Source organism: Artemia franciscana, chromosome 2, assembly GCF_032884065.1.
Source record: "Artemia franciscana chromosome 2, ASM3288406v1, whole genome shotgun sequence".
NCBI classification, from domain to species: domain Eukaryota; kingdom Metazoa; phylum Arthropoda; class Branchiopoda; order Anostraca; family Artemiidae; genus Artemia; species Artemia franciscana.
The window spans coordinates 33,464,717-33,490,961 of record NC_088864.1 but is presented as its reverse complement, the minus strand read 5'-3'; the positions used below and the strand labels follow the sequence as shown (position 1 = coordinate 33,490,961).

At 37.3% G+C, this 26,245-nt stretch overlaps 2 protein-coding genes across 2 annotated transcripts in view; both read left to right on the top strand.

Moving 5' to 3' along the window:
* Positions 1–4,701, top strand: part of LOC136040352 (uncharacterized) — a 66,408-nt gene extending 61,707 nt beyond the window's left edge. The window contains exon 9 of the mRNA XM_065724602.1: positions 4,430–4,701. Within this exon, the coding sequence (XP_065580674.1) occupies positions 4,430–4,606 (177 nt within the window). The 3' untranslated portion in view covers positions 4,607–4,701. The remainder of the gene's footprint in view (positions 1–4,429) is intronic.
* Positions 4,702–13,750: 9,049 nt separating this feature from the next.
* Positions 13,751–26,245, top strand: part of LOC136040341 (uncharacterized) — a 70,731-nt gene continuing 58,236 nt past the window's right edge. The window contains exons 1-3 of the mRNA XM_065724582.1: positions 13,751–13,948; positions 22,692–22,899; positions 23,522–23,701. Of these exons, the coding sequence (XP_065580654.1) occupies positions 13,811–13,948; positions 22,692–22,899; positions 23,522–23,701 (526 nt within the window). The 5' untranslated portion in view covers positions 13,751–13,810. The remainder of the gene's footprint in view (positions 13,949–22,691; positions 22,900–23,521; positions 23,702–26,245) is intronic.

The following is a 26,245-nucleotide window of genomic DNA, read 5'->3' as shown; positions in this document are numbered from 1 at the left end:
TGACCAGTTAACGCCAAGAGGTTCTCGTTGCTAACAAAATCGTGCCAACGTAGTCCTTCAATGCGGCGAAGGTGTTTTGTTTGAGCTATATTTACGGTGCTAAGCACAGACCGAGTGGCTGGCCAAGTTTCGGCTCCGTAAAGAAGCACGGATCCCACCGAAGCATTGTATATGCGCATCTTGGTCCTACGGCTGATAGAAAGTTTCCTCCAAAGGGCACTTAGTCTTCCCACTACTGCTGAGGCTTTGGTCTTTAAGGATTAGATCTTTAAGGATTGATCCGTCATTTGAGAGGATAGAGCCAAGGTATGTAAATTCCTCAACAATCTCAGCTGGTTTTTCACCGACCATTAGGACTGGCGGGGGACGCGGCGAATTGCGGGGTTCAACAAACATCACTTTTGTCTTCTGCCAATTAATCGACAGCCCTATCTTTAAGGCTTCATCAGCAAAAATTTGTATGGCTTCTGTGAGCTTCGACGGTGAATCGGAGACAAGAGCAAGGTCATCGGCATAGTCAGCGTCTGAAAGTACTCTATCACCGTAATGCAACCCAAACTGGAGGCAGTTTATGGTCCGAGTCATAATGTAGTCAATGACACAATTAAATAGTTCTGGGGCAGCAGCACAACCTTGACGGACTCCAGTATTGATTTCAAAAGATGAGCTGCGTCTGCCATTGACTTGCACGTAGCTCTCAGTACCTTTGTGGAGCCACTCGAAAAGGTTGCAGTACTTTGCTGGTAGTCCCGTTGTTTTCAATATGAGCCAGAGTGATTGCCGGTCGACAGAATCGAAAGCAGCCTTGAAATCCACAAAGGCAACATATGCTTTTTTTTGAAATTCTCGAGTCTTTTCTATCAGCTGCCGCATTGTGAATATTTGCTCCACGGTGGACCTTCCTGGCATGAAGCCAGCCTGTTGGATTCTTTGTTGGCTTCTGAGGAAAGTGGTACAGCGGTCCAGGAGGGTCATAACGAGGAGCTTCCTGGGCACAGAGAGGAGTGTGATGCCACGATAGTTAGAGCTTATTCTGCGACTGCCTTTCCGTTTCCAGAGAGGCAGAATGATGCCCGCTCGCCAGTCTTTTGGAATCCATTCTGTACGAAATACTATGGAAAAAAGTACTTGGAGCCGGAGAAGGGTCGCTGCCCCACCATATTTCAGGAGTTCTGCAGGGATACCACAGACTCCTGGGGCTCGGTTATTTTCCATCCGTTTCTGAGAATTCAAGATTTCTGTAGAGGTGAAGCGGTGGTGCATACTTTCACACGGGGCTCAGGGGTGTTGGATTCAACTTGAAGAAGGTCAGGGTCGGGTTGGCTAACATAGTCCAGGGTTAGAAGTGAAGAGAAGTGATCCTTACAGGCGGACAGTTGAGCGCTCTCGTCAGTGATAATATTTCCATCATTAGATACGATAGGGCCTAGAGAGGATGGCTTTCCATCTGTAAGATCCCGAAGGTGTTTGTATAAAGCGCATGTGTCACCCTTTATGGCGGCCTCCTCGAGATCAGCTGCCTTTTTTTCGGCGAACAGCTTTCTGTCTCTGTGGAGGAATTTATTTCTTACGCCATTTAGACGTCTGTAGGTAACCATGTCCTTCGCTAGGCGTGCTCTGCGACGCTGTTCAATAATATATATAGAGTTTCCTGCGATATCCAGGACTTTTTTCTGGGTTTCAGACGACCAATAGTACTTTCGGCCGAAAGCAATACGCCGTCCTTGAATGGTTGCCATACTTCTTCAGATTCTGAAATTTGAACAAGACAGTCGAAACGGTTTGAGATGGAGACAGCATAGACATGGCACGTATTGGAATTTGTGAGATTGTTCAAGTCTAATTTGGGAGGACGGTTGTCACATTTCTGGGCTTTCAGGCGTAGTCTAAGGTTAGAAACGACAAGCCTGTGGTCGTTGTTTCCCAATTCTGCACTTCTGTAAGTTCGGCAATTAGTTATAGAGGAACGCCAGCGTCGGGACATGATTATGTAATCTAACATCTTTCTTGTTCGTCCGTCATTGCTATACCAGGTATATTTGTGAACTTCTTTCCTTTGGAAAAGGGTGTTGGTGATCACGAGATCGTGCATGTTGCACAGCTGAAGGAGCCCTAGCCCATTGTCGTTCAAGTAGTCGGGTGTTACAGGTCCTAGAACACTGTTCCAAACACCGTCTGTATCTTTGACAGTGCCGTTGAAGTCGCCAAGAAGGGTTAAAACATCATGAGGGGATAATTTTGCTAGGATGCTAGACAGCTGGGCGTAAAAACGATCTTTCACCTCATCTGAGGCTGTTTGGTTTGTTGGGGCGTAGCAGACAATAGAATATGGGGCTGAAGTTTTTCTGAGATCATTTAATTCTGCAGTTTACAAAAGAGTATGTACGAGTAAAATGAAGCTTATGTACATGACCACAGATAGTCTGTTTGAATAGATAAACTAGCAAAATCTGCACGCAGGCCTGACCTCACCCCATTTTCGACCATCAGCGACTTTTCAAATTGGGACCCAGAGAAGTATTTTTATACCGTCAACAGTCAAAAGGACAACGAATTAAGAAAGATATAAAATGAACTGGGCATCGGCTATTTTGATGAAATTTTCATAGGAGGGCTCAAATTCTACTTAGTTGTAATTTAAATGGGTCTCTAAAGTGAGCTACAAAAGGATTAAATTCCCACTCGATTAAGAAAGATTTGACTGCTTGAGAATGTAGCTATTAGAGTTCAAATCATGATGGTCAGAACAGCAAAGTTTTTAAGCTGTATACTACGAAGCACTAAAGAATGCAAATTTTTGGCCTTGCTAACAAGTCATAAGTAGTTGAAGATGGCATAAAAACTCTTCCTCTTGGTCACTCAGATTTCAAAATGATTGAAGAAAAAAAGGAAAGAATCGAAAGAATAAAAAATTTAAATTGTTTAGTCCACGCCAGCTGTGCAATTGTCTCAAACATGTTCACATGAAAACGCAGGCATTCTTTTTATGCTCACTAACATTACAAACTGTTCATGCTGCAGGACCAAAACTTTGATTTTGTTCTGTCTTTCTTTTTTTCTTTCCTAGTTCATGGATTTAAGCTTATTGTGAGAAAGTGGAAAGGACCTAACCTTTGTGGTTGTTTGGAAAATGTGGACCTCAGGCCAGAAAAATGAATGTAATTCTAAATTTTAGAAAGCTGTGTGTAATTCTTGCCAAGAGAGAAAATAAGATGGTTTTTGCTAGTAACTGAAACAGAGCCTACAGTCATTTAGTAGAAGTAGGGTGTTTGTCGAAGAGGATTATCTTACGTTAGATACCTAAGCTCTTGTTCCATTTAGTCATGTTTTGACTTTAAAGTGGAAAACTCCGTTCTATCAGGCAAACTGGCAGGTACCAGTTTCATATCAAATTTAGACTAAAATCGAAAGATACTTAATATATGCACCCGCTATCTGACCCAGGCACCAAAGAAATTAGATCTTTTCCTTTGCTACTTTCTAACTGGTGATAGTAGAAAGTTGGAAAATTTGGTTTCATGTCCACTACGGAGAGAAAAGTGAAAGCAAGAATAGATGGTTAGAACACAGTCATTTTCTTGGTAAAGGCTTGAGAAACTTCTGCAAATTAGTTTTCCTTTTAAAGTTGTGTTAGGTGCAAGAACTTAGGAGTGATACAACTTTTAAAGAAATCATTAGCAGGGTATACTAACAAATTTTTTCAAACTCAGGTGTTGAGATATGTTCCTGTTTTAGAGGTTCCATAATGACTCAATGAAACTTCTTGTATTAAATATTTGTTAATTCAACTTCTAGCCTCTACACCGTCGAATTTTATTTTTACATTTCTAATGGTCGAAAACAATCTGTTTTATGCCTTGCTATTAATCTCTTTAAAAGTTATATCTGTCCACAGTTCTTATATCTGATCAAAATTTAAAAGGAAAAAGTCACAAGACAGGGAAATACTGTGTGGTTATCGGAATCAGGAAATATTGTGTAAGTTAAGATATAGGAAAGATTTTGTGTCAAACTTACCTATTTACTCTACTGGTTATATTTGGTTTTCTATTTTTAACTATCTTTTACAGGGTAGTTTTAATATAATTAAAAAGCGTTGTCATTCGATCTTATTTTTCGTTCCCTCTGTACTTCCTTGGCATGAGTAATTTGATAAATTCATATTATTATGGTTTTACTTTTGTTTTTTTTTGTTGAAAGGCCAATTGGGTGATTGAATATATAAGCAGGTTGGTTTAAGCGCAAAACTACTTTTCAATTTTGTAGGATTTAATCAACTTATTTCTCCTCCGAAACATCCGTTGAGCTTTTTCTTCAGAACATTCTAGCTCTCCTTAAAACGATGTTCTTCTCTGAATGCTAACCCCTCTTAATTTTGTCATTTGTGTTTCAATTAACCTTCCTAATATTTTGTTTACTTTATTTCTAGAGTGGGCGCTCAAACATAATCAGTGACCATAAAGAAGATGGCAGAGTAATATCCACCTTAACAGTAAAAAATTTACAGCTATCCGATAAAGGAAACTATACTTGCATAGCCGAGGAGATATATCCAGAAAACGGAGTTGTTACAAGTGGGAGCAAGTCCAATATGAAGCTTTATTAGGCCTATATTTCGTTTGTTTTTTCAAGATTTATGTTTTACGATAAAAGTGTTTTGTGGTTTTTTCCTTTTTAATATACAGATTTTCTCCGTTTCAAGTACCTTTTCTTGCACTTCAAATATTTTAATTTGTATTAGTCTGTAATTGGAAAAGTTTTTTTTTTATTAATCATAGATATGCATGTCGATGAATTTACGATGACAGTGCTAAAAACAAACAAACAGTATTCTATTGAATTTTCTAGATGTTCACGATGTTTTGTTGGACTATGGAACTGTGTCTAGAAAAGGAGCCAGTACTGTCACCATAAAGGTACCAGCGTGCCTCTGAAACTGAAAATACCCACCTCTAATAAAATAAAAAAGTAAAACATATATTGAGTTTATATACTTGGAAAAGTATGTCCTAGGAAAAGTAACTTACTAAACTAACTCACTCTCACTCTAGCACCAATCCACCTGAAGCAAACATATCTACGCATGCTCCTCTTACATCCCATTTCATTCAAAGCCTCCCTCTTTACACACTCCTCGAAATTTCCAATTTCGCTTAAATCTTTCTTTATGACATCCTCCCATCCCAACCGCAGACGACTTGCTTTCCGTTAAGCCGTGAACGGTTGGCCGAAAATGAAAATCTTTGGTAATCTCTCATCCTTCCTCCACCGAGCGTGCCCTAGCCATCTTAACAATTCTCTTATTATACCCCTAGAAAGCGGGATTGGACCACACTTTGTACAGTCTAGTGTTTAAAATACAGTCAGTCAGTCGAGTGCCCAGAACAGTCCGTCTGCAATTTTTCTGGAAAACCTCTAGCAAATCTTCATCTACTTTTTGAGCACACATGCTTCAGAACCATATTTGACCATTTTCATGATACTGGCCTCCAGTATTTTAATCTTGGTTTGCAGAATTATCTTCCTATTCTTAACAGTGAAAAGTTTGAAGTTGCATTCAAGTGAAACTTTTTTTAACAGTGAAAAAACCCCTGAGCCTCGCCTATTCTACTTTTAAGATCTTCACTGCTCCCACTGTCTTTACTTATAATACTACCTAGGCAAGTGAAGCTGTCCACCTGATCAACCTTTTTGCTACTCAGCGTCATCTTTTTATCTTCACTTATTCCCAATAAGTCCAGTTCGAATCGTCGAAATTCATCAGTCAAAATGTCGTTATATAGTCATTTTTTAACGTAGTAACATTCCAAGCTCCGATTTTCATGTTATTCAAATCATTGAAACTATTTTGGCCTCAGGAAAAGCAATGATCTCAGATACCAGTGCAGGACAAAAAGATATTTTCTCAAGTCTACAACGAAGCGCTTAAGGCGGCTTAGAACCGGAGAGCAAGAGTCCCTGGGATCTTTAGTGTGAATGGAGGCTTTGTGCAATCTTGGTCCCATCTAAGTCACAGCATGGTTTTCAGCACTTGGTGATGCTCTTCTATCAACAAGAGTCAAAATCCTGCACAGACGGTTCCAAGCCTATTACCTCCTACCCATTGTATATTCATACCTACAAAATATTATGCTACTACGGGGAGCTATCCCATAGTAGATAAATTAGCTAGGAAGAGGTTTTTAAGCTAGAAAATGCCCGTCAAAATCGAACAAGCCCGGAAGAATTATCAACAAATCAGAATCCCGTGCAAATAGTGAGTCTTGAGGAGTGGGATGCCACTCTTCAGGTGGGAATAGAATTGACCGCAAGATCCCCAGTCTTGCAGGTAGCCTGAAAGGGTCGAGGCAGTCCTTTGCAGAGGCCGTTGTGTATAGATCTGGATCTTAGGGACCTCTGTTAACCTTTGGCTCAGAATGTTCTGTAGATCGATTTCTGCCGTAATACTGCAATAAATTTTAAACTTCTCATAAGAAAGTATAACTTTGCTACGTCTGTTGCTTTGATTCCAACATTTTAGGAAAAATAAAATGCGAAGTCATATTATTATGAAGAATACAAGGTTAAGGCCGTGATTAAGTGAACTTGAAAACATCGAGCTTCAGAATTAAAGTAAGGTTACCCTTCTGTCTTTTAATTCTCTAGAGATCGTCGATTGTCAAAACTTCAAATAGCACCAATTATCAAGTCTTGTCAAAGGTTTTGATTGACAGCTTCCTTTGGTGAGATGCTTCAGCCGAGAAATAATAATATATTTGACAGTGTCTTGCAAAGCTTGGTTACCGACCAAGGGAGATTAGAAAATGAGCAAAAGAGCACTATCATTCTCAAGTACAAAATACCCATGTATATGCAACTGTGACGGCATGCATAGAATGCATTTTAAAATTTATTGTTTTTTCCACTTTATTTCCTAGGGATAGGCTATTTAAAATACCTCATTTCATTAATTCGAAACTAAACAGCGAACTTAGTTGAAAGCTTTCTTCGAGGATTCTTAGAAAACCAAAGTTTTCTTACAAATTAAATTAAAAAAAAATAAAACTGAAAGTAAGGAGTGACATTAAAACTTAAGACGAACAGAAATTACTTCGTATATGAAAGGGACTGCTTCCTCATGAACGCCCCGCTCTTTACGCTGAAGTTTTTTACTGTTTTAGAAAATAGAGTTAAGAGGAAGAGTCAGACTTTAGCGTGAAGACCGGGGCATTGATGAGGAGACAGCCGCTTTCATATATGAAGTAATTTCTGTTCGTTTTATGTTTTAATGTCACTCTTTACTTTCAGTTAAAAACACTTGTTTTTATTTAATTTAATTTCTTAACGTTTTTTAATCAATGCATGTTTTGATTTATGCTCTCCACAGATGAATAATTAAAACGAAATTTGGGTATTTATTTTTTTGGCTAAATGGGTTTCTCATAGTTTTGACCAAACGATTTTGAGAAAAAAATAGGAGCGAGGAAGGAGGTATAGTTGCTCTCCGATTATTTGGTTACCTGAAAAGGCAACTAGAACTTTTAATTTCTTACGAATTTTTTTATTAGTAAAATTATTAGTAAAAATAAATTTTACTTGTTAAAGACATACGTAACTTACAAATTAGCTTACGTAAGGAACTTCTGTATTCTCACATTTTTATTACATATATGAGGGGGGCTCACCCCCTCAACAGTACCTCCCTCTTCACACTAGAGCTTAAATTTTGTCCCGATTTCTTAAGAATGACCCCTGAATTACAAAAGCCGTAGAATAAATAGTTGAAATTCTAAAAATACTTTAGCGTAGAGAGCGAGGTATTAGGAGGAGGTGAGCCCCTCATATGCGTAATAATTTCTGTTCCTTTTAAGTTTTAATGCTGCTCCTCACTTTCAGTTGAAAAAACTTTGTCATATTTATTTTTTCATTGTTTTTTTTTTAATAATAGTAGGAAATCCTGCGCTCCCTTCATGGAAATTTTCTTCCTCCATGAAAAGTTTCCCCAGCATATCCCTCTCTTCTCAACCCTGCCCCAGACCAAATGAAAACGCCCCTGAAGACGTCTGTACACTTATAAGGATTTAGTTATAAGGATTTCCGACTACGCTGAATAAAATGGCTATCTCAGAATTTTGATCCGGTTACTTTGGAAAAATATTTAGCGTGGGACGGGGGCCTAGGTGCCCTCCGAGATTTTGGTCACTTAAAAAAGGCACTAGAACTTTTCATTTCCGTTAGAATGAGCCCTTTTGCAGCATTCTAGGGCCACTGGGTTGATACGATCACCCCTGAAAAAAAAACAACAAATAAACACGCATCTGTGATCTGCCTTCTGACAAAAAATACAAAATTCCACATTTTGCAGATAGGAGCTTGAAATTTCTACAGTAGTGTTCTATGACTTTTAGGCAGATCACGGATGCGTGTTTATTTGTTTTTTTTTGTTTTGTTTTTTTTTCCAGGGGTGATCGTATCCACCAAATTGTCCTAGAATGTTGCGAGAGGGCTCATTCAAACGGAAATAAAAAGTTCTAGTGCCCTTTTTAAGCGACGAAAAAAATTGGAGGGCACCTAGGCCCCCTCCCACGCTAATTATTTTCCCAAAGTCAACGGATCAAAATTCTGAGATAGCCATTTTATTCAACGTAGTCGAAAAACCTTATAACTATGTCTTTGGAGACGACTTACTCCTCCATAGTCTCCGTGGGAGGGGTTACAAGTTAAAAACTTTGACCAGTGCTTACATATAGTAATGGTTATTGGGAAGTGTACAGGTGTTTTCAGGAGAATTTTTTGGTCGGGGAGAGGGGTCGAAAAGAGGGGGATATACTGGGGGAACTTTCCATCGAGGACTTGGTCATGGGGGAAGAAAATTTCCATGAAGGGAGCGCAGGATTTACTAACATTATTAAAAAAAAACAATGAAAAAATATATATGAAAAAGTTTTTTTTCAGCTGGAAGTAAGGAGCAGCATCAAAACTTAAAACGAACAGAAATTATTACCCATATGAGGGGCTCACCTCCTCCTAATACCTCGCTCTTTACGCTAAAGTATTTTTAGTAATGTCAACTATTTATTCTACGGCTTTTGTGATTCAGGGGTCATTCTTAATTAATTGGGCCAAAATTTAAGATTTAGTGTAAAGAGAGAGGTACTGACGACGGGGTGAACCCTCTCATATGTGTAATAAAAATATGAGAAAAAAAATTCTTCACGTAAGCTAGTTTATAAGTTACGTATATCTTTTACTTATAAAACCATTCGTAATAAATTAAATTTCTAGTTGCCTTTTTTTATTAACCAAAAAATTGGAGGGCAACTAGGCTTCCTCCCCCGCTCTTTTTTCCCAAAATCATTCGATCAAAATTATGAGTAAGCCATTCAGCAAAAAAAAAAAAAAAAAAAAATTCAAATTTTGTTTCAATTATTACTCTGCGGAGAGCCAAAATCAAAACATGCATTTATTCAAAAACATTCAGAAATTAAATAAAAAAACAAGTTTTTTCAACTGAAAGTAAGGAGCGACATTAAAACTTAAAACGGACACAAATTACTTCGTATATAAAAGGGGCTGCTTCCTCATCAACGCCCCGCTCTTTACGCTAAAGTTTTTTACTGTTTTAAAAAGAAGAGTTGGGAGAAAGAGTCAAACTTTAGCGTAAAGAGCGGGGCGTTGATGAAGAAGCAGCCCCTTTTATATACGAAGTAATTTCTGTTCGTTTTAAGTTTTAATGTCGCTCCTTACTTTCAGTTGAAAAAACTTGTTTTTTTATTTAATATATTTAAAATCAGCATTAAAATGCGATTCTTTTGATGTAGCTATTGGTACCAAAATTCCATTTTTTAGAGTTTCGGTTACTATTGAGCCGGGTCGCTCTTTACTACAGTTCGTTACTACGAACTGTTTGATAAAGTTGGAGGACAAGCAATATAAACAAAGGTATTTTATTTCAAATGACAATACAATTAAGTATGTAACTACAAAGAAGGATAGAATGTAAGGAAAATGAATTTTCCTGTTACCGGTACTAGACGATTAATCTTATAAGTACGGCTCTTGTATTGGAACCCCCTGTGGAACTTTGGGATCAAAGCATCAATGAAGAATCCTTTCAGCTTGGGAAAAATCTTTTCGGTCCAAAAGCCTGGATTGCGGTCTATCTTTTCAATGTAGAAGTCTTTCTGGGTAAAAATTATGAAAAAGCAAGTATATAGCTGAGCACATTCAAGCTGACTGATTGTACTTGGTAAAAGTAGTCGTGGCCTCGTTTGGGGTTGACCAGTCCATTCTTTCCAACTTCCATGCAATAGTCCGCCTTAGACTCTTTTCGGTTCTTTATCCACTAGCCTATCCCCAAATTTCTCGCAGTTTCGCAGTTCCATACCTCGCTTTGATTTAATTTTCCCCATGATTTCGGCTTTGTGTGCATAACTTTCCTGAAGGCTCCTGACTATTTCTCATTTCTATGTTTCTTCATTGCATTGAAATAATTTATGAAAATTTCACACTATTAACAAGCAGCTGATTATTCCAGCTTGTCATTTTCGTCTCTAGGGGTTATTATCGGCGATCTGAAACGATTCTTTATGGCAACCGACTTGTAAAAATTTCAGGTAGCTGAAAATATTCTAGGGGACTGCCAGAAAACAGGAAAATACATCAAAAAATGGTTCCAATCATCTTATAGGTTATTGTCTTCTGCACATGATAGTACCAATTTTGTTCCAAAAGCAATATCCTTCATAGAGTACACTTGTGAAAAATCCCTAGACATTTTCTAAGATTTCTAAGCAATTAGAGGAAATAGAACAAAATCCTTTCAAACATTTTGTAGCATCTTCAAGAAGCTATGGCCTGATATTAAAAGCGGCATCTTCCGCCAATGAATACTTGAGTACTTTTTAAATATAAATTTTCAATTTAACATGGGATTTTCGAGTTCCATCAGTTCACTTAATCACCCCCTTAAAACAAAACCGAAAAGTCTCCAATTTCAAGAGGTCAATTAAAATGACCCTAAATGACAGCCCTTTATGGGTTGTCAAAATCAGTAATGAATTCATTTACGCCTTGACAGTAAAATCCTAGTTGGGAAAACTTCATTTGGCTACACATTTCGACGCTCCTTCTATCTCCCAGTCACTCCATAGCGTTTAAGAAAAAATAGACACATCGTTGGCCGGCATTTAGCATCCCGCAAAAGACTCCCTGTGGAAAATACCCCCCCCCTCGTAAAATATGACACCAGATAAGACACCATGCAGAAAATACCACTGCGGCAAGTACACCTCTCCGGAAAGTACCCCGCCAGAAAATATCCCTCCGAAAAATAGATCCCAAGGATACCCCCCGTGGAAGTTACCATAACAATTATTTGTATCATAAGTTAACAAAAAATGTAATATTTACAAAAATGAAACCTTTTATATAGCATTTAACTTATAAAACCGATATTTTTGCTTTAAGGTAAGCATTCGAACCAACTCCTATTGCTGCGACTGCTCTAGCCCCGACTGCTGCTGCTGTTATACATTACTCCAACCACGAGACCGTTACCACAATCAGTTCCACAGACTAATTTTACCTCAACCCCTACACCCAAGACTTGTCTCTGAACTCCACGCTAGTGAGACAACTACTACTCAACTTGTTTTCATGGCTACTATTCCTAAGAGTACTACTACCACAACTACTGCTCTTGAACTGTTGAGTTTTTACATAAAAACCGTGATTTTCTAAGAATTTTCATTTCCTTATTTTGAAACTATTAAGTTTTCAGGGGAGAACCACACTTTCGTCAGTGTTGCCATATTGAACCGTCAAAATAGATTAGCTAAACTAATTAGTTTAGAGACAAATAAGATAGACAATGATGATTCCCAAGGACAATTACATCTTCAAAGGAAAGCTACATTGCGGCATGGTTTTCCATTAATTGAAAAAAAAAGTTTTTTGACTGAAAGCTAGGAGTAGCATTTAAACTTAAAACGAGCCGAAATTATTCCGTATATGCGGGCGTTGCTCTTTTCCCAACTCTTTTCGCAAAAGTCAAAGTTTTTTTTTATTTTTTTTTAAAACTTCTCATTCAAAGTTAACGAACCATGTATTGTAGGAAACTTTCTTAAACAACGATGATAAAAAGTCAAACTTTAGCTTAAAGACGAAGGTTTAAGGAATGGGCAACACCCTCGCATACTGAGCAATTTCTGTTCGTTTAGTTTTAATGTTGCTCCTTACTTTCAGTTGAAAAATTTGTTTTTTTAATTTAGTTTCTGACTGAATTTAACTCATGCCAGGAAACCAGTATCGTTTCCCCCTGCCCCCACCTTGGAAGTCGCCTTCCAATCTTCTGTTTATTTGTTTATTTATATATTCTGATTTCCGTTCAAAGGAGCCGTTCCGTTCAAAGAAGCGGTTAAGAGGGCTTAATCCCCCCCTCTTGGTCCATTGTTCGGCTTAGGGCTTCCGCATTCCTCCCAAGGATAAAATGTTGTAGTTGTCAAAAAAATCCCTTACATGACAAATTTTTGCTTCGAGTTATAAGAATGATAATTGCAGGTTGACTAGAAAAGTTTGGAAAGTCTTCCGCTAATATTTACAACGAGCAGAAAACTTGTAGACTAACATTGGCAAAGTGGCAAGATATAACTAGACTTAGAAAGTGAATCCAGGTTTCTACTGTAGTGTTCCTGACTAGTGGTTTTGACGCCAAATTCTAACTAATATCGTCATGGGTGTCAGTAAGCCAGTAAATTTTATTCTTCTTTTTATTTTGTAAATCAATACTTTCTTAAATAGTGGTTTTGATAACCTTGCAGAATCATAACTGAGGCTCAAGTTTTAATGCCAGTTTGCTCTAAAAAGATGATACAAATTATAGAGTCAAAGTAATTTTTCAAATAATTCAGCTTTTCAGTCGACATTTGGGATTATTTCACAATTAAAGCTAGGTAAATTCCTAGTTTAGTGACATTTGGTTATCTCCGAAAGGGGTTAGGTTAGAAAAATGAAACTTTCAGGGATGGGTCTACACACTAGAGTATACCACGGGAGGGTTCTTTAAAGTACCCACCTCCACTTCTTGTCCGTCTAGAGGGCCCTGAAATTCGCCTACATGACCTATTGAAATTTTAACAAAACAATATTTTACCTTAATGTTCAGTTACCAGGTTCTTTTTCTCTGCCTTTAGTTCTCAAAATGTAATTCTTGTTATTTGAGTAGAATTCTGAGCCATATCAGTGTATTTATTTTCAAAATTTAGGAAATGTGTTTGCATATCTTTAAAATCTTATAAATTGGGATTGAGCAAAGTTGTGAAGCTAAAAACAATTTTGTTGTGCTTCATTCAAGCAGAGGGTCTATTTTGCAAGGTTTCACTTTTATAACACTCGATTTTTAAAGGTCAGGACCCTCTAGAGGGAGAGGGAGTGGAGCAGGTACTTCAAAATACCTTCCCAGGATACACTTTAGCCTGTAGACCCATCCCTGAAAGTTTCATTTTCCTAAACTAACCCCTTTTGGAGATGGCAAAAAGTCACTAAACTATAATTTTACCAAAGCTAGCTTTGGTAAAATTAGATAGCCCTTTTTCACCGGTAACACTCACTTTGCTGCAAATTTTCTCACACGATTCTGAAGACCTCGATAGAATTGCTTTTAAGAAATGTTTTCCAATATCTAGATTCAATTTGTTCAGTTGTTCCCCTTTGTTTTGTTTCGCAACGATAAGGAAGGCAACTTTTCATGAATTAGTAAACAGAACCTCTTACGCTCTTGGTGTTCTGTTTTTGTAGTGTGAAATTGGCCGGTGTCATTATTATTGTCAAAATGGATTGGGTTGTGAATAATATTGTCAGAGCACCACATAAAAAAGATGAATCTACAATTCCAAGGGTTTCTCTACACACGTATCTTCTCGAAAAATTAAGGCAAAACCTGGAGCAATACGGTGATCATGACTGGCTGGTAAGGAAACTTTATGCTGATAATTATTTCCACATCTGGCTTTCATTGTCTTACTTAGAACTCAATTAATTAAAATTCATGTCCTCAAAGAAAAGTATAGCAATAACGGAAAGTTACGGCTCTTCTGAAAAAAGCATCATACCACAATAAAAGTAGTACCAATACACTCCTTATTTACACTACGTTTTGACATAATAGTCGTCACCTCCACGTGATGGAACCTATATATAGCCCTGGTAATATTTTTTATTTATTTGTATATTGTTTAATATACAAATATAAAATAATTACCTATTATTAAATAATTGGGTAAAATTCTAGTTAATTGACTTCTTGCTATCTCGGAAAGGGTTTAGGTTAGGAAAATGAAACTTTGAGGGATGGGTCTACAGGCTAAAGTATGTCCCGGGAAGTTATTTTAAAGTACCCACCTCCACTCCTTCTCCCTCTAGAGGGCCCTGAAATTTGCCTACATGACAGGTCTATACCTATTGAAATTTTGACAAAACAACATTTTACCTTAATTTTCAGTTACTAGTTGCTTTTTCTCTGCCTTTAGTTCTGAAAATGCAATTCCTGTTATTTGAGTAGAATTTTAAGCCATATCAATGTTTTTTTTTCAAAATCTAGGAAATTTATTTGCATATCTTTAAAACCTTATAAAATGGGATTGAGCTAAGTTATGAAGCTGAAAACAATTTCGTTGTACTTCAGTTAAGTAGAAGATCATCTATTTTGCAAGGTTTCACTTTTATAACACACATATTTTTAAAGGTCATCAAAGGTCAGGGCCCTCTAGAGGGAGAAGGAGTGGAGGTAGTTGCTTCAAAATACCTTTCTGGGACACACTTTAGTCTGTAGATTCATCCCTGAAAGTTTCATTGTCCTAACCCAAACCCTTTCTGAGATAGCAAGAAGTCAATTAACTAGAATTTTACCAATAATTGTTTAATTAGTAATATATAATATATTATTTGTTTTGATTTGTAGTATGAATGATATTTGCTGTGTAGACATAAATATATCAAATAGCTAGTTGCAACGCATTGTAGTAAGGATTAGCTCGGCTCAATAAGAAAACACAAATCTAAAAAACGAAATTTTTATAGATACATCAGAAGAATCGGATTTTTGCTCATATTAAATGTATAGGTTAATTAAGTTCAGTGCTGCCCCCCAAAAATACGAGGGTAATTGTTTAGTTTTGCTACAAGCTGTCTAAACTGGGAACTATGCCACGAAACAGCATAGTTTCCATACAATTTGCAGAAGCGCGTCCATTTTTGGTTGACCTTCCTCCTCCGTGGGGCAAACTAAAAATGCGTGAAGTGGGCAGGGTTTAAAAGTCGAAGGAAAAGTTGGGGGTGTACATTATGAACGAAATTATATTTTAAATACTAATTCATGTTATCACTGGTAATTTCGGTATAGTAGGAAGTCGAAAGATAATTAAAAGCTTACGCATCCATTAAGGTGAATATCCAAAATTATTTACTTTCGCTTTCGAGTCTAAACTAGTCAGCGCTTTGAACAAAAAAATGTCCGATTTTGTTTGTAGTAACATTACATATAGAGCGAAGCAAATTAGTCCTTGAGCCTGGTGGGCAGCGGGGCGATGTCTGTATTTTTATTTGTTTAATTGTTAGTTGATGCTTATGACCTCTTTTTTGCTGACTGGTTAATGTCACTGGTTATTTTCGCCAGAAATTGTGGGTAGTCAAGGGAAGAATCTGTGGTGTTTAAAGTTCGAACGCAGAATATTTTAGTTTTTTTTATGGGTTTTCTTTTATTCTTATTTTTTGAATTACTGCATATAGCTAGTAGATTCTAATGATTGCATATTGTTTTTGTGTCATTATTCATTCACATTGCCCAACCCCAGCACTTCCCTTGGCTTTAAAATCCTGCCCACTTTACGCATTTTTAGCCTCATTATAGCAGGATTTTAGAAGCTAAAAAATGGATGCGCTTTTTTAATAATGACAAAGAAACAATATGCGACCATCAGAATCTTGCTATTTGCAGTAATACGCATTTTAGATAGCTTGTGACGAAACTATACAGTTACCAATACAAGCATGAAAAAAATATTGTCTTGCTTTTGAAAAAGGGAGGAAACACTCCTGAAAAGTCAAGGAATCTTAACAAAAATCACATAATAAAATTCAGCCTATGAGAGAAACCTAATATAGTGGTTTCCAGTTTCTATCTACAAAAATGCGGAATTTCGTATTTTGTGGATGAAGGATGCGTGTTTATTTGTTTTTGTTCGTTTTCCTCAGGGGTGATCATATCGAACGTCCTAGAAGATTGGCAGAGAGCTCATTCGAATGGAAATTAGAAGTTCTAGCACCCTTTTTAAGCGACCAAAAAGATTAAGAGGCAGTTAGCCCCTTTCAACGAGCCTACTTTCCCCAAAGTTTTCCGATCAAACTTTTCTAGAGCATTTTCAGTGAAGATAAAATTGTCAGGAGGGGTGTTCTCCAAGTGAATGGGTGGTGAATATTTTAGTTCCGTGAGAAGAGATTTACTTTGAGGAATTTCCTCTGGGGGAGGGAATTTTCCACGGAGGGTAGCTTCAAAGCTCCAATTTAATAGTCAAATAAATTTTTAAGAAACAGTTTTCATAATGTGCATGCACACATTTTTAATCATCTCCCTATCATTTTCTTAAAGTTCTAAATTAATATACCCAGTCACTCATGAGTTACGCTCTTTTGACAATCTTGATAAACGTAACGTGTTCTTATGGCACTTGATATTTATCAATGACATATAGCGATCGCCATTTCTGTCTGTCTGTCTGTCGGTCCCGATTGTGCTAGTTGGGGTACTTCCAAATAAGCTAGGACGACGAAAGTTGGCAGGTGTATCAGGGACCAGACCAGATTAAACTAGAAATGGTCGCTTCCCCGGGATCGACCATCTGGGGGGGGGGAGTGGAAGGAGGATTAATTCGGAAATTTTAGAAAAAATGAGGTATTTTTGTGACACTTGGTATTTACCAAGTGACATATAGCGATCGCAAATTCTGTCGGTCTGTCTTGGTTTTGCTACTTTGGGCACTTCCATATAAGCTAGGATGATTAAATTTGGCAAGAGAATCAGGGACTATACCAGATTAAATTAGTAATAGACATTCCTTCGATTCGATCGTCTGGTGGGGGATTGGGGGGACGGTTAATTCGGGAAAATTAGAGAAAATGAGGTATTTTTAACCTACGAACGGGTGATTGGATCTTAATGAAATTTGACATTAGAAGGATATCGTGTCTTAGAACTCTTATTTTATATCCCGAACGGATCCGATGACAAGATGGGAGTTGGAGGGGGAAACCTGAAATCTTGGAAAACGCTTAAAGTGGAGAGATCGGAAGGAAATTTGGTGGGAAAAAATAAGCACAAGTCCTAGATATGTGATTGACATTACCGAAACGGATCTGCACTCTTTGGGGGGAGGGTTAATTCTGAAAAATTAGAAAAAATGAGGTATTTTTAACATACGAAGGACTAATCAAATCTTAATAAAACTTGATATTTAGAAGGAGCTTGTAACTCAAATCTCTTATTTTAAATTCCGACCGGATCCAGTGTCATTGGGGTGAGTTAGGGGGGGAATCGGAAATCTTGGAAAACGCTTAGAATGGAGAGATCGGGACGAAACCTGGTGGGAAGAGTAAGCACAAGTTCTAGATACGTGATTGACATAACCGGACCGAATCCGCTCTCTTTGGGAGAGCTGGGGGGGGGACCTAATTCGGTAATTCCGAAAAATTAAAAAAATGAGGTATTTTTTAACTTACGAACGGGTGATTGGATCCTAATGAAATTTGATGTTTAGAAGGGCCTCGTGTCTCAGAGCTCTTTTTTTTAAATCCAGACTGGTTTAGATGACATTGAGGGGAATTGGTGGGGGAAACCTGAAATCTATGAAAACGCTTAGAGTGGAGAGATCGTGATGATACTTGGCGGGAAGAATAAGCACAAGCCCTAGATATGTGATTGACATTGCCGGACTTGATTGGCTCTCTTTGGGGGAGTTAGGGGAGGGGGGTGTTAATTCGGAAAAATTAGGTATTTTTAACTTACGAACGGGTGATCAGATCTTAATGAAATTTGATTTTTAGAAGAATCATGTGCTTCAGAGCTCTTATTCTAAATCTCGAACAGATCCAGTGATATTAGAGGGATGGAGGGGGAACCAGAAATCTTCGAAACGTGAAAATTTAGGTATATTTATCTTACTAATGGGTGATCGGATCTTAATAAAATTTGATATATAGAAAGATCTTATGTCTCAGAACTCCATTTTCAATTCGAATGGGAACCAGAAATCTTGAAAAACACTTAGAGAGGAGAGATTGGGATGAAACTTGATGGGAAGACTAAGCACAAGTTCTAGATACGTGATTGTCGTAACTGGACCGGATCTGCTCTCTTTGGGAGAGTTGGGGGGATTTCCCGTTCTTTGGCGAGCTTGTTGCTTCTGGACTTGCTAGGACGATAAAAATTGATAGGCGTGTCAGGCATCAGCAAAATTCTAGTAGATAACAGTCGTCTCCCCGAGTCGACCATCTGAGGGGCTGGAGGGAGTGCAAAAATCGAAAAAAAGATGTGTTTTTAACTTACGAATGGGTGATCGGATCTTAATGAAATTCGATATTTAGAAGGACCTTGTGTCTCAGAGATCTTACTTCAATTCCCTAACGTATCCGGTAAAATTGGGGGGGGGGGGTGGAGGGGGAAACACAAAATCTTGGAATATGCTTAGATTGGAGAGATCGGGATGAAACTTAATGGGACGAATAAGCACAAATCCTAGATACGTGATTAAATAAAGAAACTAGTTTCTTTTCAACTGCAAGTAAGGAGCGACATTAAAACTTGAAACGAACAGAATTTATGAAACGGGTTGTCCCCTCCTCTACGCCTCGCTCTTTACGCTAAAGTTCGACTCTTTCTCACAGCTCTACTTTTCAAAACAATCAAAAACTTGAGTGTAAAGAGCGATGCATTGAGGAGGGGACGACCCCTTTCGCATGCAGAATAATTTCTGTTCGTTTTAAGTTTTAATATTGCTCCTAACTTGCAGTTAAAAAAAACATTTTTTTATTTCGTTTCTGAACGTTTTAAAATTAATGCATTTTTTGATTATTGCTTAGGGAGGAGGCCCGTTGCCCTCCAATCTTTAGTTACTTAAAAGTGCAGCTAGATTTTTTTACGAGCGTTTGTGTTTGTAATAAACACACGTACCTTAAGAATTAACTTACGTAACTAACTTCTATAATTCTATATTTTTCTACGTATATGAGACGTTTCGCCCCCTCGTCAATACCTCGCTCTTTACACTTAAGCTTGAATTTTGTCCCAAATCCTTAAGAATGACCCCTGAATCACAAAGGCCGTAGAATAAATAGTTGAAATTACTAAAAATGCCTTAGCATAAAGAGCAAGGTATTGTGGAGGAGAAAAAAACCCTTATATACGTAATATCTTATGTTCGTTTTAAGTTATAATGCTGGCCATTACTTCCAGTTGAAAAAATTGTTTATTTTCTCAATGCTCGAAAACTCTGCGCCCCCTTCATGGAAATTCTCTCCCCTCGTGATAAATTCCTCCATGGAAAGATACTCCCACGTAACCCCCTCCCCCGACATGCCAAGACCCCAACGCGAAAAAGTCCCCCTGAAAACGTCTGTACACTTCATAATAACCATTATTTTATGTAATGCCATCACTATAACAATGGTCAAAGTTTGTGACTTACAACCAACCCCCCTGGGACTGTGGAGGATTAAGTCGCCCCGAAAGAAATTGTTATTAAGTTTTCGACTACGCTGAACAGAATGGCTATCTCAAAATTTTGATCCAGTGACTTTTGAAAAAAAATGTGAGTGGAAGGGGGCCAAGGTGCCCTCCCATTTATTTGGTCACTTAAAAACGGGAACTAGAACTTCTAATTTCCGTTAAAATGATTCCTCTCGCGACATTCTAGGACCACTAGGTCGATACGATCACTCCTGGGAAAAAAACAACAACAAAAAAGCAAACAAATAAACACGCATCCGTGAACTGTCTTCTGGCAAAAATTAAAAACTCCACATTTTTCTAGATAGGAGCTTAAAACTTCTACAGTAGGGCTCTCTGATACACTGAATCTGATGGTGTGATTTTTTTTAAGATTCTATGACTTTTAGTGGGTGTTCCCCCTATTTTCTAAAATAAGGCAAATTTTCTCAGGCTCTTATCTTTTGATGGGTAAGACTAAACTTGATGAAGCTTATCAAACAGCGACCCGTAAGGAGCGACCCGGCTCAATAGTAACCGAAACTCTAAAAATAAAATTTTGATACAAATAATTACATAAAACGAATCGAATTTTAATGCTGATTTTAAATATATAAGTTTCTTCAAGATTAGTCTTACCCATCAAAAGTGACGAGCCTGAGAAAATTTGCCTCATTTTAGAAAATAGGGGGAAACACCCCCTAAAAGTCATACGATCTTAACGAAAATCACACAATCAGATTCAGCGTATCAGAGAACCCTATTGTAGATGTTTCCAGCCCCTATCTGCAAAAGTGTGGAATTTCGCATTTTTTGCCAGAAGACAAATCACGGATACGTGTTTATTCATTTTTTTATTTTTTGTTTTTTTTTGTTTTTTTTTCCAGGGGTGATCGTATCGACTCAGTGGTCCTAGAATGTCGTGAAAGGGCTCAATCTAACGGAAATTAAAAGTTCTAGTGCCCTTTTTAAGTGACCAAAAAAATTGGAGGGCACCTAGGCCCCCTCCCACGCTCATTTTTTCCCCAAAGTCACCGGATCAAAATTCTGAGATAGCCATTTTATTCACCATAGTCGAAAAACCTAACAACTATGTCTTTGGGGACGACTTACTCCCCCGCAGTCCCCGTGGGAGGGGCTGCAAGTTACAAACTTTGACCTGTGTTTACATGTAATAATGGTTACTGGGAAATGTACAGACGATTTCAGGGGGATTTTTTTTTGGGGGGGGGGATTGTTGAGGGGATGGGGTACGTGGGAGGATCTTTACTTGGAGGAGCTTCTCATGGGGGAAGAGACTTTCAATGGAGGGGGCGCAGGATTTTCTAGCATTATTTAAAAAAACAATGAAAAAATAAATATGAAAAGTTTTTTCTACTGAAAGTGAGGAGCAGCATTAAAACTGGAAACGAACAGACATTATAATGCATATGAGGGGTTTATCTCCTCGTAATACCTCGCTCTTTACGCTAAAGTATTTTTAGTAATTACAACTACTTATTCTATGGCCTTTTTGATTCAGGGGTCATTCTTAAGGAATTGGGACAAAATTTAAGCTTTAGTGTAAAGAGCGACGTATCGACGAGGGGTGAGCCCCCCCCCTCATATACGCAATAAAAACATACGAATACAGTAGTTCGCTGGGTAAGTTAATTCGTAAGTTACGTATATTTTTTCTTATGAAAACGTTCGTAAAGAATTAAAAGTTATAGTTGCCTTTTTAAGTAATCAAAAAATTGGAGGGCAACTAGGCCTCCTCCCTCGCTCCTTTTTCTCAAAATCTTCCGATTAAAACTATGAAAAAGCCATTTAGCCAAAAAAAAATTAATATGCAAATTATTTATGTTGCCGAGAGCCAAGATCAAAACATGCATTAATACAAAAAGATCCAGAAATTAAACAAAAAAACAAGTTTTTTTTAAATGAAAGTAAGGAGCGACATTAAAACTTAAAACGAACAGAAATTACTTTTCCTCCTCAACGCCCCGCTCTTTACGCTAAAGTTTTTTACTGTTTAAAAAGTAGAATCAAGAGAAAGAGTCAAACTTTAGCGTAAAGATTCCTGGTGGAAAAACTGCTTATTCCGCTTTGAAATTGTCTCTGAATTTACATTCTACAGAAACTCCCACGTGCAATATTTCCATATCATTTGGGATGGGTAAAGTATTGTAGCAATGCAAACATATCATTTGGGACGAGTGCACAATGGCACACAAAAAATCGCTCGAGGCTCTGGATCAATCATTGCGAGATGTGCGAGGAAATTTGAAACCCTTTGGCAGCACATTAATATTGCTTGCGGGAGATTTAATGCAAACATTACCTATAAAACCTAGATCAACCCCTGCAGACGAAATGAATACTTGCCTGAAAAATTCTAATTTATGGACACACGTAAAGACATTAAAATTAACTACAAATATGCGTGTCCGATTGCAAAACAATGACTCTGCTCAAACATTTCCAGATCAATTGCTGGAAATTGGAAACGGAAAGCTCCTAACATTAACTTCTTAGTTGGGCATTAACTTCCCATTTCCCTTTATTCACGAGGGGAAGTTTATTGCGTACGAGCACGCTTTCGAGCAGTAGGCATTGGATAAAGAGCAAATATCATCCGTGGTAAACGAAGTTTAGAAATTTGGAGCTTTGAAGTAGAAGATTGTATTCAGATAAACGAGAAAAAAATCTATTGTTTTATCGCATATACTGTTTAGTTGGTCTTTAAAAACGGTCAAAAATTTTAAAGAGCAATATTTTGATGTCCAGTGGCCCTGTCCTATATTTATGAATTATCATAAAGCGAATAATTTATAACATCCTGTTTAAGCATCCTCTTCTAGTTTACACTTTTTTTTTACTAATTTCAATTTTTTACGAGAGGACTTGTTATTTTGAAAGAGTTAGAAAATGTAAGTTAATGACAAAATAACAATAAAATGAATATTATTCTTAGATCAATGGAGTTACTGGTCAAAGATCCCGATATTCTGAGATATTGAGTAAGACGAGCAACCTTGCATCGGCATTATCAAAAATGGGCTTAGAGAAAAGTGACGTCATAATGATGTACTGTAAAAATAATCACGAATACTTCTTCCCAGTGATAGCAGCATGGATTTGTGGTGCCTCAGTTACATTTGTTGCTCCTGGAATGCTGGAACGTAAGTAATAATTTTATTAATCTAAAGTTAGTTTCTGTTTTCCTAACAAGAAAAAGCGATAAAAACTTTGTAATTAACGATTGCTTTTTCGTGACCTAATCAGAAAGTATTACTAACAACTGTTAAAAAAATCCTGTCGTATTTTGAAACACCCACTGAAGAAAATTATCGACCGTTATAGAAAATACATTGAAAATATCCGATGAATAAGAATAAAATTTTAATGCTTGAAAAAATCTGGAAGACGATTTTCCTTAGCAGCTCACAAGATCCTAGAAAATTTCCTAAACAAATATCTACTTGCTATAATAAGCCATTTTGTAAGAAAAATCACAAAGTTAATTTCATTCAAATAATTACTTCCATCCTCAGATCTATTCAGTTAATTTGTAAAAAAAGAACGAAAGTCTACGAGAGAGAAAGAAAGAGGCTAAAAAGAGATAGAACGTTAAAACCTTAATTGTTTTAGCAAACAATGAAAATTTTCATTCCATATCGTATTTATAATTTATTTAATCATTGTATTATTCTTAAATTATCTTAGTCGGTTCCTTTTCTATTATAGGATCTTTTTTATTTTTCTTTTCTTATGCTTAGCATAAAATATGTACAAATCTTGCAGTTCAAGTGCTGAATCAGTCACTCGATTCAAAGCCAAAGATACTTTTCTGTGATGAAGAAACTTTTGAAAAAGCTGTTAAAGTAGTCGCAAGTTGTAATTACATCAAATATATTGTGACAGTTGGCTGCAAAAAGAATAATGTTTTGGATCTTTCCGGTTTAATGGAGGACGATGGAAAAGGTTCGTATTTTGTTTATTATTTTTACTCACACTATAAAGAAAATAAACGGGATATAATCTGTTCGATCATCACTAAATATTTACATTCTGAGTTCTGAGTTCTTTATTTAACATTAAAATCCATAAACAAAAAAATTACTTCAAGACAATCTCCCCCGTAAGGCTCCATGGCCGGGAAAGAACAGGGGAGAAAAAAATACCAAAAACAAAAAAATATAAACAAAAACCAAAAATTGAGTCGCCCACCTTAATAATCTCCAAAAAATGACAAGCTAGGCAGGGGGTAGCACACGATTTCACCAGCTCAATTAAATATCCAACTCAATCCAGAGACATCAACTCCAAGGGAAACCGGAATAAAAAATAAAGACAAAAAAAAAACAACAAACAAACAAAATTATTTACTAGCTAGAAAATCTCTAACATAATTTTTGAACATACCAAACGAGTGGCAGCTTCGTACGAACTCTGGGAGCGTGTTCCAGATCCTGTTGCAGCCTGTCAGAGGGTTGAAGTCAGACCTCACTGACGGTGTGTGAAGAAGCAGTAAATTGTTGGAAGTGCGGAGATGATAAGTCGATTGATCAGAAACAAAAGATATATTATTACATAGGACAGCAGGAAGATGTCCGTGCAACTGTAAAAAAACGAAAGAAGAACAAGAAAGAAAATAGAGAGATTTCAAATCAAGCAAGGGTTTAAGTGAAAAACGGTTAGTTTCCTGAATAAGAGTCCTTGCTTTATCATAAAGTTTTGAAAGTGGCTTCAGAGACGAGGGAAAAGTTGACATCCAAATAACAGAACAATATGAAACATAAGACTGAACTAGGCTGCAGAACAAGGGTCTAAGAATCGACCCTGGAAATATATATTTGAGCTTTCTAAGGATTCCAAGACTCCTGGAGACTTTCATTTTAATCAGGTCAATATGATACTTGAACGAAAGATTTTCATCAAGCAAGATGCCTAGGAATCGAACGTAACGATCCTTAGGTCTACTTAGAGAACCTCTTGATACATTTATTTCATTTAAATCAGGGCAAGCCTTTGAGACTCTGGAGAAAATGAGAAAACATGACTTTTCGACATTTAAGGCAAGATAATTTACATCAAACCACTGAATAACTCTTTCAAAAAGGGCTATCATCCTTGAACGAAGATCAGACTCAGTTCTACCAGTTGTGCCAAGAGTACTGTCATCAGCAAAAGCAATAAGTGTATCCGGTAAGGACAAACTCTTGTCACAGCTAGTAACGAATACTGGTTTACAAAGACGACAGCAAATGGTAGGTTTTAAATTTTTAACCGCATTAATAAGGTCATTGACGTAGATTAAAAAGAGTATCGGCCCAATGACAGATCCTTGCGGAACACCAAACTCTATTCCAGAAGGATTAGAAAAGTTCGGATGAACCGAGATGACTCGACCAGATAAATATGATAGAAACCATGAATAAGCATTCCCTCTTATTCCAATATGGGACATTTTCAGAAGAAGAATCTTGTGTGTTAATGAGTCAAACGCTTTTCGAACATCAAGAAAAAGAGCAGCAGGTATCAAACCAGAGTCAAGAGCTGAATTTAAATAATTCAAGAGAGTTGCACATGCATGCTCAGTTGAATGTTTGGCCCTAAAACCAAACTGAAAATCATGAAAAAAGAGTTTAGAATTAAGAAAATCAAGAAGTCGAGAAAGCATAGCTTTTTCAAAAATTTTACTAAACACTGATAAAAGAGATATGGGACGATAATTTGCAGGATCATTCCTTGATCCACCTTTAAAAAGGATGATAACACGAGCACGCTTTAGAGCACTTGGGAAGACACCATTTTCAAAAGAAAGATTGACAAGTCTCGTGAGGGCACACAAAATGACAGGAAGAATGAACTTGACAACCTTAGTCGGAATACGGTCTGGGCCAGAGGATGAAGAACCCCTCAAATAATTGACAATTTTGGCTATTTCAGCTTCAGAGACAGGTTCCAATGCCATTGATTTAGGACAAGGTGGTCCTAGATAAGACCTAAAATCAGGTAGAGAAGAAGAAGGACTTACAGAAGAGGCTGTAGTTTTGCCGATATTAGCAAAATAGGAAGTAAACGCATCTTGAACTTTTAGCTCACCCTCTACATTTTGCCCGTCAATCACAACACTTGAAGGGACAGAAGGAGGCAGAAAAGATGGCCTGATAACAGAATTGATTACTTGCCATGTCTTCCTAATGTCTTTACCGCACGCAGAGAATTTTCTATGATAAAATAACGATTTAGCCCTTCGGCAAAGCGAATTGTAAACTCTTCTATAAGCTTTGAAAATTTGAAGCCGAGAATCACGCGAAAATGGCTTAGAGCACCTGTAAGCCTTCCAAAGATAATTTTTCTTCCTCCAACTTTTAAAAAGTCCAGGGGTCATCCAAGGATTCAAAGGGGTTGTTCTTTTCGATGCTGGATTCGACTGGGGTGCATTACATGTATCAAAGATAACTTCTTTCAAAGAATCATAAAACGAATTAAACAAAGAATCTATGTCAGATCCATTTTTAG